Genomic DNA, 13392 nt, shown 5'->3' on the forward strand with positions numbered 1-13392 from the left:
AACTCTCCCTTAAAACATAAGCTAATAGCAGAGTGGATTAAAAACCAGAATCCTACAATATGCTGTTTATAAGAAACTCATTTGAAGAAGAGAGATACATGTAGGGTAAAAGTAAAAGGTTGGAACAAAATATATTTTGCTTCAGCTGAAGTGAAAAAAGTAGGGGTAGCAATCCTTATCTCAGACAAAGCAGCATCAAAAACAGATAGCTTTAAAAGAGATAGGGAAGGAAACTTTATCTTCCTAAAATGTACCATAGACAATAAAGCTATTTCAATACTGAATATGTATGCACCCAATGGGATAGCATCTAAATTCTTAGAGGGGAAGATGAAAGAACTACAGGAAGACATAGACAGCAAAACTCTACAACTCAGGCTGGATAAATTGAATCATAAGATAAACAAGAAAGAAGTTAAGGAGGTAAATACATTGTTAGAAAAACTAGATATCATAGACTTATGGAGGAAATTGAAAGGGGGGATAGAAAGGAATATACCTCTGCAGTACATGGAACTTATAAAAAATTGGCCATGTACTAGGATGTAAAAGCCTAATGATCAATTGCAGAAAGGCAGAAATAGCGAATACATCTATCTCAGATCACAAGGCAATAAAAGTCATATGCAATGTTGGGCCAAGGAAATATAGACCCAGAGCCAATTGGAAACTGAATAACCTCATTTTAAAGAATGAGAGGAACAAAAAACAAATTATAGAAAGAATTAACCAGTTTATCCTAGATAATGACAACAATGAAACAACATACCAAAACCTATGGGATTCACTCAAAGTGGCTCTTAGGGGATATAGTATATATCTTTAAATGCTTATGAATAAATTGGAGAAAGAGGAAATCAATGAACTAAACGTGCAACTAAAAAAATTAGAGAAAGAACAAATTAAAAATCCCCAATTAAATAACAAATTAGAGAAATGCTAAAAATCAAAGGAAAAATTAATAAAAACAAAAGCAAAAAAACTATTGAATTAATAAATAAAACCAAAAGTTGGTTTTATGAAAAAACAATAAAAGTGATAAACCTCGGGTAAATTTGATTAAAAAAAAGAAAGAAGAAAACCAAATTGCTAGTATCATAAATGAAAAAGGTAAACTCACCACCAATGAGGAGGAAATTAAATTAATCATCTGAAATTATTTTGCCCAACTCTATGCCAAAAAAATTGACAATCTAAGTGAAATGGATGAATATTTACAAAAATACAAGTTGCCCAGGTTAAATGAAGAGGAGATTAAATACCTAAACAACCCTATCTCAGAAAAAGAAAGTCAACAAGCCATCATTGAACTCCTTAAGAAAAAAAATCTCCAGGGCCTGATGGATTCACAAGTGAATTCTACCAAACATTTAAGGAACAATTGGTTCCAATTCTATATTAAACTCTTTGGAAAAATAGGGAAAGATGGAACTCTGCCTAACACTTTCTATGAAACCAATATGGTGCTGATACCTAAACCAGGAAGAGTTAAAACAGAGAAAGAAAATTATAAACCTATCTGCCTAATGAATATAGATGCAAAAACCTTAAATAAAATCTTAGCAAAATGATTACAAGTTATCACTGGGATAATACATTATGATCAAGTAGGATTTATCCCAGTAATGCAGGGTTGGTTCAATATTAGGAAAACTGTTAGTATGCTCAATTATATCAACAACAAACCAATCAGAAATTATATGATCATATCAATAGATGCTGAAAAAAGCTTTTGACAAAATACAGCATGCATTCCTACTAAAAAAATTAGAGAATGTAGGAATAAATGGACTGTTCCTTAGAATAATTAACAGTATCTATTTGAAACCATCAACAAGCATTATATTCAATGGGGAGAGGCTAGAGGAATTCTCAATAAGATCAGGGGTGAAACAAGGGTGCCCATAATCACCACTACTATTCAATATCATATTAGAAATGTTAGCTTCAGCAATTAGAGAAGAAAAAGAAATTGAAGGAATTAGAATTGAGAAAGAAGAGACAAAACTCTCACTCTTTGCAGATGACATGATGATTTACCTAGAGAATCCCAAGAAATCATGCAAAAAATTACTGGAAATTAGCAATTTTAGCAAAGTTGGTTATAAAATAAGCCCTGATAAATCCTCAACTTTTTAATACATGTCTAGCAAGATACAGCAGGAAGAGCTAGAAAGAGAAATCTCATTCAAAGTAACCTCAGACAATATAAAATACCTGGGAGTCTATTTGCCAAGACAGACTCAGAAACTTTTTGAAAACAATTACAAAACACTTCTCACACAAATTAAATCAGATTTAAGTAACTGGGTAAATATCAACTGCTCATAGATAGGTAGAGCTTAAACATAATAAAAATGACAATTCTACTAAACTAAAATACATGTTTAGTGCCCTACCAATCAAAATTCCAAAAAATTACTTTAATGAGTTAAAAAAAATTGTAAGCAAATTCATATGGAGAAATAAAAGTCAAGAATTTCCAGGAATTTAATGAAAAAAAGTGCAAAAGAAGGGGGCTTAGCCCTACCTGATCTAAAATTATATTATAAAGCATCAGTCTAGGGGCAGCCTTAAAAATCTAAAAAAATAAAACAAAATAAAAAATACAGCATCAGTCATCAAAACCATTTGGTGTTGGCTAAGAAATAGAGTGGTAGACCAGCAAAAGCAGGAGACAATTATAGTAATCTGCTGTTTGATAAACCCAAAGAGTTCATCTATTGGGATAAAAACTCTCTCTTTGATAAAAACTGCTGGGAAAATTGGAAGTTAGTATTGAAGAAACTTAGATTAGACCAACACCTCACACCCTTTACCAAGATAAGATCCAAATGGTTACAGGATTTTATTTATCTATCTATCTATCTATTTACTTATTCATTTATTTTGTTTGTTTGTTTATTTGCAAGGCAAATAGGGTTTAGTGGCTTGCCCAAGGCCACACAGCTAGGAAATTTTAAGTGTCTGAGGTCAGATCTGAACCCAGGTACTCCTGACTCCAGGGCCAGTTCTCTAACCACTGTACAACCTAGCCTCCCTGGTTATAGGATTTAGACATAAAAAAAAAATACTATAAGTAAATTAGAAGATCAAAGACTAGTTTACCTGTCAGATCTATGGAAAGGGGAGCAGTTTATGACTAAGGAAGAGATGGAGAACATCACCAAAAACAAACTAAATGATTTCAATTACATTAAATTAAAAAGCTTTTGCACAGATAATATCACTGTAACCAAGATCAAAAGAAAAGTAGTAAATTGGGAAACAATCTTTACAACTAATGATTCTGACAAAGGACTCATTTCTAAAATATACAGAGAACTGAGTCATACTTTTAAAAGAAAAAGCCATTCCCCAATTGACAAATGGTCAAAGGATATGCAAAGGCAATTTACAGATGAAGAGATCAAAGCAATCCATAGCCATATGAAAAAATGCTCTAAATCATTAATTATTAGAGAAATTCAAATCAAAGCTTCTCTGAGGCACCACCTCATGCCTCTCAGACTGGCCAATATGACCAGAAAGGATAATGATCATTGTTGGAAGGACTGTGGGAAATCTGGGACACTATTACATTGTTGGTGGAGCTGTGAACTCATCCAACCTTTCTGGAGAGAAATTTGCAACTACACCCAAAGGGCAACAAAAATGAGCATACCCTTTGATCCAGCAATACCACTACTGGGTCTATACCCTGAAGAGATGATTTAAAAAGGGTAAAAACATTATTTGTCCAAAAATATTAATAGCAGCCCTGTTTGTGGTGGCAAAGAATTGGAAATCAAGTAAATGTCCTTCAATCAGGGAATGGCTTAGCAAACTGTGGTATATGTATGTCATGGAACACTATTGTTCTATTAGAAACCAGGAGGGATGGGAATTCAGGGAACCCTGGAGGGATTTGCATGAACTGATGCTGACTGAGATGAGCAGACCCAGAAAAACACTGTACATCCTATCAGCAACATGGGGGTGATGTTCAACCTTGATGGACTTGCTCGTTCCATCAGTGCAATAACCGGGGACAATTTTGGACTGTCTGCAATGGAGAATGTCATCTGTAACCAGATAAAGAGCCATGGAGTTTGAACAAATTTCAAGGTCTATTCCCTTTAATTTAGGAAAAAAAACAGATATCTTATTGTCTAATCTTGTTATTTGTTCTACTTTTTGTTTCTTCCTTAAGGATGTGATTTCCTTCTCATCACATTCAATTTGGATCAATGTACAACATGGAAACAAAATAAAGACTGACAGATTGCTTTCTGTGGGGGGAGGGAAGTAAGATTGGGAGAAAAATTGTAAAATTCAAAACTCAAATAAATTCTTTAAAAATTAAAAAAAAACTAATCTAGGTATACAAGCTTGTATGCCTACCAAAAGGAGTAAATGGCAGACTCATGACAATGAGAAAATGTCATGCCACCCTCATCAGTGCCTATGTTCCCCCCCATGACAAACACTGATGAAGTTAAATAAAAATTTTATATAGCAACCTGGAGATCCTTATCATCGATGTATCAAAAGAGGATAAGCTTATAATTCTGGGTTGACTTTAATGCTAGAGTAGACTCAGATTGGTGAGTCCTTGGGAGTAATGCAGTTAGAAATAGCAACAACAATGATTGTCTACTACTGAAAATGTGAGCAATTCATGACTTTCTCATCACAAGTACTGTCTTCCATTTACCTAAACACAAATCAAACTTCCTGTATGCACCTTGTAGCAAACATTAGCATCTATTAGATTTTATGATCATAAGGAGAAGAGACAGACAGGATGTGAGAGTGACAAAGGCAATGTGTGTTGTAGAGTGCTGGACTGCTCACAGACTCATCCTCTCTAAGCTAAATATTCTCATTCAACCAAAGCAGTGACCCCAAGGCAAAATTAATACTAGAAGAATTAACAGCAAGATATTAGAATGTCTCTCTGAGCAGGACCAGATTTGCTAACTTGGAGAGAAAACTGAGCTAACATACAGTTGGCAACTTGCAAAGATCTGGTTTACAAGCACTGCATTTGCTCATCTGGGTCAGAATGCTCACAAACACCAAGATGAAAACGTTGAGGGAATACAGACACTGCTAAGTGAAAAACAAGAACTCACAGGGTTTACCAGCAGAATAGTTCATCTATTTCTAAGAAGGCAGCATTTAATTCCATCAAAAGTAAAGTGAAGCTTAGAGATGCAGCACTCTTGGCTCAATAAGAAGGCAGATGAAATATAACTTTATGCAGACAGTAACAAACCAAAATGCTTTTATGATTACCTTAAGGCCATTTATGGGCCAAAGTCATGTGGTGCATCTCAACTACTCAGTGCTGATGGAACCATATTTATTGATGAAAGGGATGTGATCCTAGAGAGACAAGCTGAATACTTCCATGATGTTATTAACATCAATCAATACAAAAAGTATTGACCATTTACCTCAAGTTGAAGTCAATCAGTTCCCAGCTGAAGTTCCAACTGAAGAAAAGATTTTGAATGTCATTGGCTATTTTCAAATGGCAAAGCACCTGGTACTGATTCTATTCCAGCTGATATCTACAAGGTGGGGAGTCCATTGCTCATCCGAACACTGACTGAAATTTTCCAGGTTATATGGCATGAAGAGGTTATTCCCCCAAGAATTCAAGGATGCCTCCATCATCCATCTCTATAAAGATAAAGGGAATAGATTTTCCTGTGACAATAAAAGGGGTATTTCTCTTTTAGTCATTTGCTGGCAATTTTCTTGCCAGAGTCCTTCTTAATAGGTTGATCCTTCACCTGTAAGATGGTCACCTTCCTGGTAGCCAGTGTGGCTTCAGACCAGACAACTCCAGGAAAAATGCCAGGAACAGAACAGAGGTCTGTATACAACATTTGTAGATCTGACTAAGGCCTTTGATATCATTAGTCATGAGGCCTTATAGAAAATTATGTATTTCAATCTCATGGCACCATGCCCAGGGTTCTGGATAGTGGATGATGCTCTCAAGATTCCCCAGTCACCAATGGGGTTAAAGAAGGATGTGTCAGATAGAGCATCAGCCCTGGATTCAGGAGTAACTGAGTTCAAATCCAGTCTCAGACACTTAATAATTTACTAGCTGTGTGGCTTGGGCAAGCCACTTAACCCCATTGCCTTGCAAAAAAAAGAGGGATGTGTCCTTGCTCCCATACTTATTTTAAATTTTTATTTATTTTGAACTTTACAGTTTTTCCCCTAATCTCACTTCCCTCCCCCCCACCCCACCCCCACAGAAGGAAGTCTGTTAGTTTTTACATTGTTTCCATGGTATATATTGATCTAAGTTGAATGTGATGAGAGAGAAATCACATTCTTGAAGGAAAAAAAAATAAAGTATAAGAGATAGCAAACTTACATAATAAGAAAACAGGTATTTTTTTAATTAAAGGTCTTTGATCTTTGTTCAAAATCTACAATTCTTTCTCTGGATGTAAATGGTATTCTCCATCGCAGATACCCCAGAATTGTGCCTGATTGTTGCACTGATTGAATGAGCAAGTCAATCAAGGTTGATCATCACTCCCATGTTGCTGTTAGGATACACAATGTTCTTCTGGTTCTACTCATCTCCCTCAGCAGGTTCTACTCATCTCCCTCAGCAGTTCATGCAAATCTTTCCAGGCTTCCCTGAATTCCCATCCCTCCTGGTTTCTAATAGAACAATAGTGTTCCATGACATACATACACCACAGTTTGCTAAGCCATTCCCTGATTGAAGGACATTTACTTGATTTCCAATTCTTTGCCACCACAAACAGGGCTGCTATTAAAATTTTTGAACAAATGATGTTTTTACCCTTTTTCATCATCTCTTCAGGGTATAGACCCAGTAGTGGTATTGCTGGATCAAAGGGTATGCTCATTTTTGTTGCCCTTTGGGTGTAGTTGCAAATTTCTCTCCAGAAAGGTTGGATGAGTTCACAGCTCCACCAACAGTGTAATAGTGTCCCAGATTTCCCACAGCCCTTCCAATAATGATCATTATCCTTTCTGGTCATATTAGCCAGTCTGAGAGGCATGAGGTGGTACCTCAGAGAAGCTTTAATTTGCATTTCTCTAATAATTAATGATTTAGAGCAATTTTTCATATGGCTATGGATTGCTTTGATCTCCTCATCTGTAAATTGACTTTGCAAATCCTTCTACCATTTGTCATTTGGCTCCCATACTTTTTTAACATGATGTTTTCAGCCATATTATCAAAGGCCTTCATTGAGGATGAATATGGCCTCACACCAAAAAATGACTCAGAACTGGGACAATCAAGCATGCTGATTTGCTTTGGTTTGTCCAAGTAGAGGAAGGCTCTAGCTTCTAGCTCAACATATGGATTTCAACAAGGACTATGGACAATGGGTTAATGGAGCCATATTCCTCTATGGCTTCATATGCACAGCTTCTAGGAACAATATTTCGAAAGAGTAATGGCTAAGCTCTCTCCTGAATGTCTAGGTTCTTGTAGTTCAATCATTTTAACTAGTCCAACTCTTCATGACCCCATTTGAGTTATTTTTTTAGCAAAGGTAGTGATTTTCCATTTCCTTCTTCAGCTCATTTTATAGATGAGAAATTGAGGAAAATAGATTTAAGTACTTTACCCAGGATCACACAGCTAATAAGTATCTAAGATGAGAATTGAACTCATGAAGAAGAATCTTCCTAATTCCAAGCCTAATGCTTAAGAGGGGACCTCAGAGACCATCTAGTCTAATTCCCTGAATTAGAAAAATGATCCCAGGTGGCAGATGGTCCCAAATGGAGAAAGTAGCAGATCTAGGATTTTAACCCAGAATCCTTGAGTCCAAAACTAATGCTCTTCTCACATTCCAAGTTGGAAATATAAACAACCTTGGTTCCAGCTATTAAGAAGTTTACAATCTTCAGTGATAGAGGAAGCTAGGGATAAAAGACTGCAGAACAGATAATAAGGAGATTAAATAACCTAGATAGGAGCTACAGTGTAAGGCTGTATTGCAACTTAGAAAAAGTTAGGTAACAGTCCCTTTGGTGGCAAGAACAGGACAATGGCAAATATCATCTAGAAGCCCAAGACTTGGGAAGAGATAACCAGCTACACAGAGAGTTTGAACTGAGAATAAGGACAAGGTAACATCACAGCTATAAGACTTGAACACAAGCTGCTAAGGCCAATATAATGTCATCAGTTGTGCTGATGTCCAAAACCAAGTCCTATCTAACTATTTCAATAGTACACTATCAACATCATCATCATCTAATAAAATAATCACAGTACTTCCCTAGAATTTCCAAGACAGTGAATACACTTGCATATCTCTAGCCAAAAGTTTGGAACTGACATGATATATATTGATCTCACCTCAGAACTAGACAAGGTCTAAATTCTGGATTGGGAATCGCATTCTCACATGTGATTCTGTCTTTAATAGGGTTACAAGGAGTATGTCAAGATCTGTGTCCCTCTGGGGCATCACCAAGGATCATGATCAATTTTCTTATAACATATATTTTCTGCCTAGATAATATAAAACCTTTCTGTTAGAAAAATCTTGGTGGATTAGATTCATGAGAAGATTTGTTTTTTCCCCTCCTTGGATTCTCCTGTAAATTTGTTTCATTTCCATCATTTGTCAACAACTATTTCCAAGGAAGTGTAAATGATATTCTATTGACAGCACCAGAAACTAAAATTCTCACAGCTTTAGAAATGTTTGTATATGCCTCACAAGGGAGCAAAGTAAAATAAATCCACTTGCATATATAAATATATAGACTATGGAAATGAATAGATTATTTAAGATTAGAAGAAGAGAGTGATTACATTTACCATTTTAAACTCATTACAAATTGCATGTTTTTAAATTGAGTGAAAGTAGTTAGGGGAAAATTTAAAATATATTTTTTAAAAGCCTTACATATGAAGCTAAAGCTAACAAAGAGTTATGTAAATAAACACATATGCAAAAAAATTCCTCTGAGGGGATACTAGAGTACTTAAGAAATTTAGTATAATAGAGGGAAAAATTCTTTATTAATAAAAGAATATTCAAAGTTAAGTGGATCTTCTTGCTATTTCTTGATTACCAAATCAGCTGCATGGAATTTTAAAGCAACTGCCTATCAAAATTGCATTGTGAAAATCCCCATATCCTTGAGAAGGTTGGGAAAGAGTACAAATGTATGGTGGGGCTCACAGGGGATTTGAAATGTGATTAGAACATGAATTATTCCATTAGAAAGTAAACCTTTATGATAGCTGTCAGACTGACAAACCAAGTGTCTAAAGTGCCAGATCTTAGGACCACTGAAGCAATATATACATATATGAAGAGGAGATGGACTCAAGATAACAGAGTAAAGTAAACTCTCCTGAGTCTCCCCCAAACTACTTCAAATACCTTTAAATAATGATTCTAAACAAATTCTAAAGTGGCAGAATCCATAAAAAAAACTGAGTGAAACAATTTTCCACCCCAAGACAACTTGAAAAATCCATGGGAAGGGTCTGCTGAACTAGTATGAGAGAGAAGCTCAAAGAAGCATTGACCCCAACAGAGTGAATGGATTCTAGCAATCTAGGAACAGCATGTAAGGGCACTAGGTAAAGACCCGGGGTGGTGATTTCTAGACCTTTTAACCCTGAGACTGATAAGGACAATTTGGAAGGGCAGCAGGAAAACCCTGCCACACCAGGGTGAGAGTGGAGCACAGTCCAGCCCAGGTCTCAATTGTGCAGACCAGACTCTGGCAGACCAAGAGCAAGCCTGGAGAGCCACTGAGCACATCTGCTTCTGGAACTCTCAAACAGTAAGGGAGTCAGGAGTTTACAAGGGACTATTTGTCTCTGAGGCAGGGCTCTTGGTTTTTCTCATACTCAGATCTGGGTTCAGGTCTTAGTCCCAGGAAAAGGAATAGCAACACAATAGAGCTTACTGTCACAAAAATCCTCCTCATGATTCCAGAGCAGAAAGGAGTCCTTGTGGTCACCTACAGACCAGAGCACAGGCCAAGAGAATGACACAAATCTCTCATTAGAACATAAAACTTTGGAAGAATTGAAAACTGGCAGATCCCTAGAAGTATCTCTCTGAAAACAGCTGCAAAAAACCCCAAAGCTTGGAATTGTGCCCTTTCCTCCCTGGAAACAGAGCCCGGCCTTAACAGAGTTAAAATCAAGCCCTAGACTGGGAAAATACACAAACAATAGAAAAAAATCTGACCATAGACATTGACTTTGATGTTAAAAGAAGAATAAAATATACACTCAGAAGAAGATAAAATCAAAGTTTCTACATTCAAAGCCTCCAAGAAAAATATGAATTGTTCTCAGGTCACAGAAGAGCTCAAAAGGGATTTTGAAAATCAAGTAAGGGAAACAGAGGAAAAACTGGGAGAAGAGATGACAGTGATGTGGGAAAATCATGAAAACCAAGTTAGCAACTATGAAGAAGACATAAAAAAATTGAAGAAAAGAAACATCTTAAGAACCAGACTGGGTCAAATGAAAGGGGTCCAAAAATCCAATGAAGAGAATACTTTAAGAAGAACTGGCCAAATGGGAAAGATACAGAAGAAAATAATTTCTTAAAATATACAATTGATCAAGAGGAAGCTGATGATTTTGTGAGGAAAACAAGAAACAAAAAACAAAAAATAAAAGAATGAAAAACTAGAAGAATATGTAAAATATCTCATTGGCAAACCAACTGACCTGGAAAATTGATCCAGGAGAGATAATTTTAAAATTGCTGTGTTATTTGAAAGTCATGATAAAAAAAAAAAAGCCCTGACATCACCTTTCAAGAAATAATCACGTAAAATTGCCCTGATATTCTAGAAGCAAAGGATAAAATAAAAATTGCAAGAACCTACCAATCATCTTCTGAAAGAGACCTCCAAATTAAATTGCCAAGAATATTATAGTCAAATTTCAGAACTCCCAGTTCAGCAGTCAGGGAGCCACAGACAAGATTACATAAAATTGAACAACTTTTACATTAAGGGCTCATGGGGCTTGTAATATGATATTCTGGAAGGCAAAAGAGTTTGAATTACAACCAGAAATCAACTACTCAACAAAACTAAGCATTGTCTTTCAGTGGGAAAAGATGAACATTTAATGATAGGGTCTGAATACAGATGGAAGCATCCTTTTTTTTTCTTGAGGTTTCTCTTTTGGGGGGGGGGGAGGGAGTGTTCTGTTTACTTTCACAATGTGACTATTATGGTAATGTTTTGCATGACTACACATTCTTAACCTCTATCAAATGACTTACTTTCTCAATGAGGGAGAGTGGGGTAGGAAGAAGGGGGGGAAAGAATTCATAATTCAAAGTTTAAAAATGAATTTTAAAACATATTTTTACATATAACCAGAAAAAAATATAAAATAAAGTATTAAAAAAAAGAAAGAAAGAAAGAAAAAAGTATCTCCAGAGAAATTACCTATCAAAGTTTGAGGTATCTCTTTTAACATTGTACTTTGGGAACTTGGAATTGAAGTTGGTGACATACCATTTGTTGCTTTTGCAAGACTGGTAGTGAGAATGACTATGTCTGGCTAAAGGCTTCAAGAGTCAGTTAAATGTGAAATAATTAATTTAAAAGATTGACTCTGATCCAGAAGAATTTAAGGACAAAAAAAGTTTATCTGGGTACTCCTATGATTAGCAGAAGCTAAGAGAAAGAAAGATTAGTAGCAGCAGTAACAGCAGCATTAGCAACCACCCTGAGAGGGTAAACAGAAAGGAAAGTTATGAAGGCAGAAGAGTTTGGGGGGGAGAGGTGACTCTCCCCCCCAAACTAGCTAGTTTTGCAAAGGAAAATAAGCAACTCAACTGAGGAGTGAGTTTTTAAAGGAGCAGGAAGATGAAGTTACCAAGTATAAGCTGATGGAGGCATTAACTCTTGAGAGCAGAGATGAGGTAATTAGGGATATGTAAATTGAATAATCCTTTCTGAGGAAATCCATTGTTTTGTTGACAGGTGCTTGTCTTATGCCTAGAGATAGAATTTATCAGTGTCCTTGCCAGGCAGGGGCAAGTTATTTATTGAAAGTTCACTGAGCTCTTGCCCACGGCCCTGGGACTGGTTGGTCGTGCTTCTGGAGAAGACGCCGAGGCCCAGAGGGTTAAAGTGATGTGGCCAAACACAGCCATTAAGTAGTCCCCGACCCTACCTGCAGTCGAGTAAACTTCCTGCTTTATCCCAGATTTAGTGTAGCCATGGCTCGTGGTCCCAAGAAACATCTGAAACGTGTAGCAGCTCCAAAGCACTGGATGCTGGATAAGTTAACAGGAGTATTTGCTCCAAGACCATCTACAGGTCCCCACAAGTTGAGAGAATGTCTCCCCCTCATCATCTTCCTGAGAAACAGGCTCAAGTATGCCCTTACTGGAGATGAAGTAAAGATCTGCATGCAGCGATTCATCAAGTTTGATGGCAAGGTCCGCACTGATATCACATATCCTGCGGGTTTTATGGATGTCATTAGCATTGAGAAGACAGGGGAACATTTCCGTTTGGTATATGACACAAAGGGACGCTTTGCTGTTCATCGTATCACAGCTGAAGAGGCTAAATATAAGTTATGCAAAGTGAGAAAAATCTTTGTGGGTACAAAGGGTATTCCCCATCTGGTGACCCATGATACCCATACTATCCGTTATCCAGATCCCCTCATCAAAGTAAATGATACAGTTCAGATTGATTTAGAAGCTGGCGAAATCACTGATTTCATTAAGTTTGATACTGGAAACCTATGTATGGTGACGGGTGGAGCCAACTTGGGTCGAATTGGTGTGATTACAAATAGGGAGAAACATCCTGGCTCTTTTGATGTTGTTCATGTAAAAGATGCCAATGGCAATAGTTTTGCCACTAGGCTTTCAAACATTTTTGTTATTGGCAAAGGTAATAAGCCTTGGATCTCTCTTCCCAGAGGAAAGGGTATCCGTCTTGCAATTGCTGAGGAGAGAGATAAGAGATTGGCAGCTAAGCAGAGCAGTGGCTAAATGATTGTAAATCATGAGAGAATTTGTAGGTTTTCAATCAAATTAAGATCTTAAATTTAGTTTTTAAAATGATTATCCTACAAATACGCAAATTACACCAAAAAAATAAGAATCTTAAACAGCTCATTTTTATAAAGCAATATTGAACAAGCCATAATGCTTTTCTCTTCTTTCCTTGAATTAGAGTGCTTTGTGTATGACTGTTGCATAAAATGGCATGGAATATGTACCTCTATTGGTTTTGCTTAACTTGTTACATGGGAAGTCTCACTGTGATTGGAGGATGGGGAGAGGAATATTGCAAAATGGCTGATGTTAAAACAAAAGATATTAATAAACTTAAAGAAAAAAAAAGGGGGTGGCTAGGTAGCAC

At 36.5% G+C, this 13392-nt stretch overlaps 1 protein-coding gene across 1 annotated transcript; it reads left to right on the forward strand.

Moving 5' to 3' along the window:
* The first annotated feature begins 12101 nt into the window (after positions 1-12101).
* LOC141498478 (small ribosomal subunit protein eS4-like) lies at positions 12102-13049 on the forward strand. The gene has a single exon (XM_074201678.1). The coding sequence runs from the start codon at positions 12231-12233 to the stop codon at positions 13017-13019; it is 789 nt and encodes a 262-aa protein (XP_074057779.1). The 5' UTR covers positions 12102-12230; the 3' UTR covers positions 13020-13049.
* Positions 13050-13392: the final 343 nt, after the last annotated feature.

The sequence above is a fragment of the Macrotis lagotis genome, chromosome X (genome assembly GCF_037893015.1).
Source record: "Macrotis lagotis isolate mMagLag1 chromosome X, bilby.v1.9.chrom.fasta, whole genome shotgun sequence".
Taxonomy (NCBI): domain Eukaryota; kingdom Metazoa; phylum Chordata; class Mammalia; order Peramelemorphia; family Peramelidae; genus Macrotis; species Macrotis lagotis.

Excerpts from the sequence above, each read along its gene's own strand:
- LOC141498478 (XM_074201678.1), top strand. The coding sequence starts at position 12,231 with ATGGCTCGTGGTCCCAAGAAACATCTGAAACGTGTAGCAGCTCCAAAG.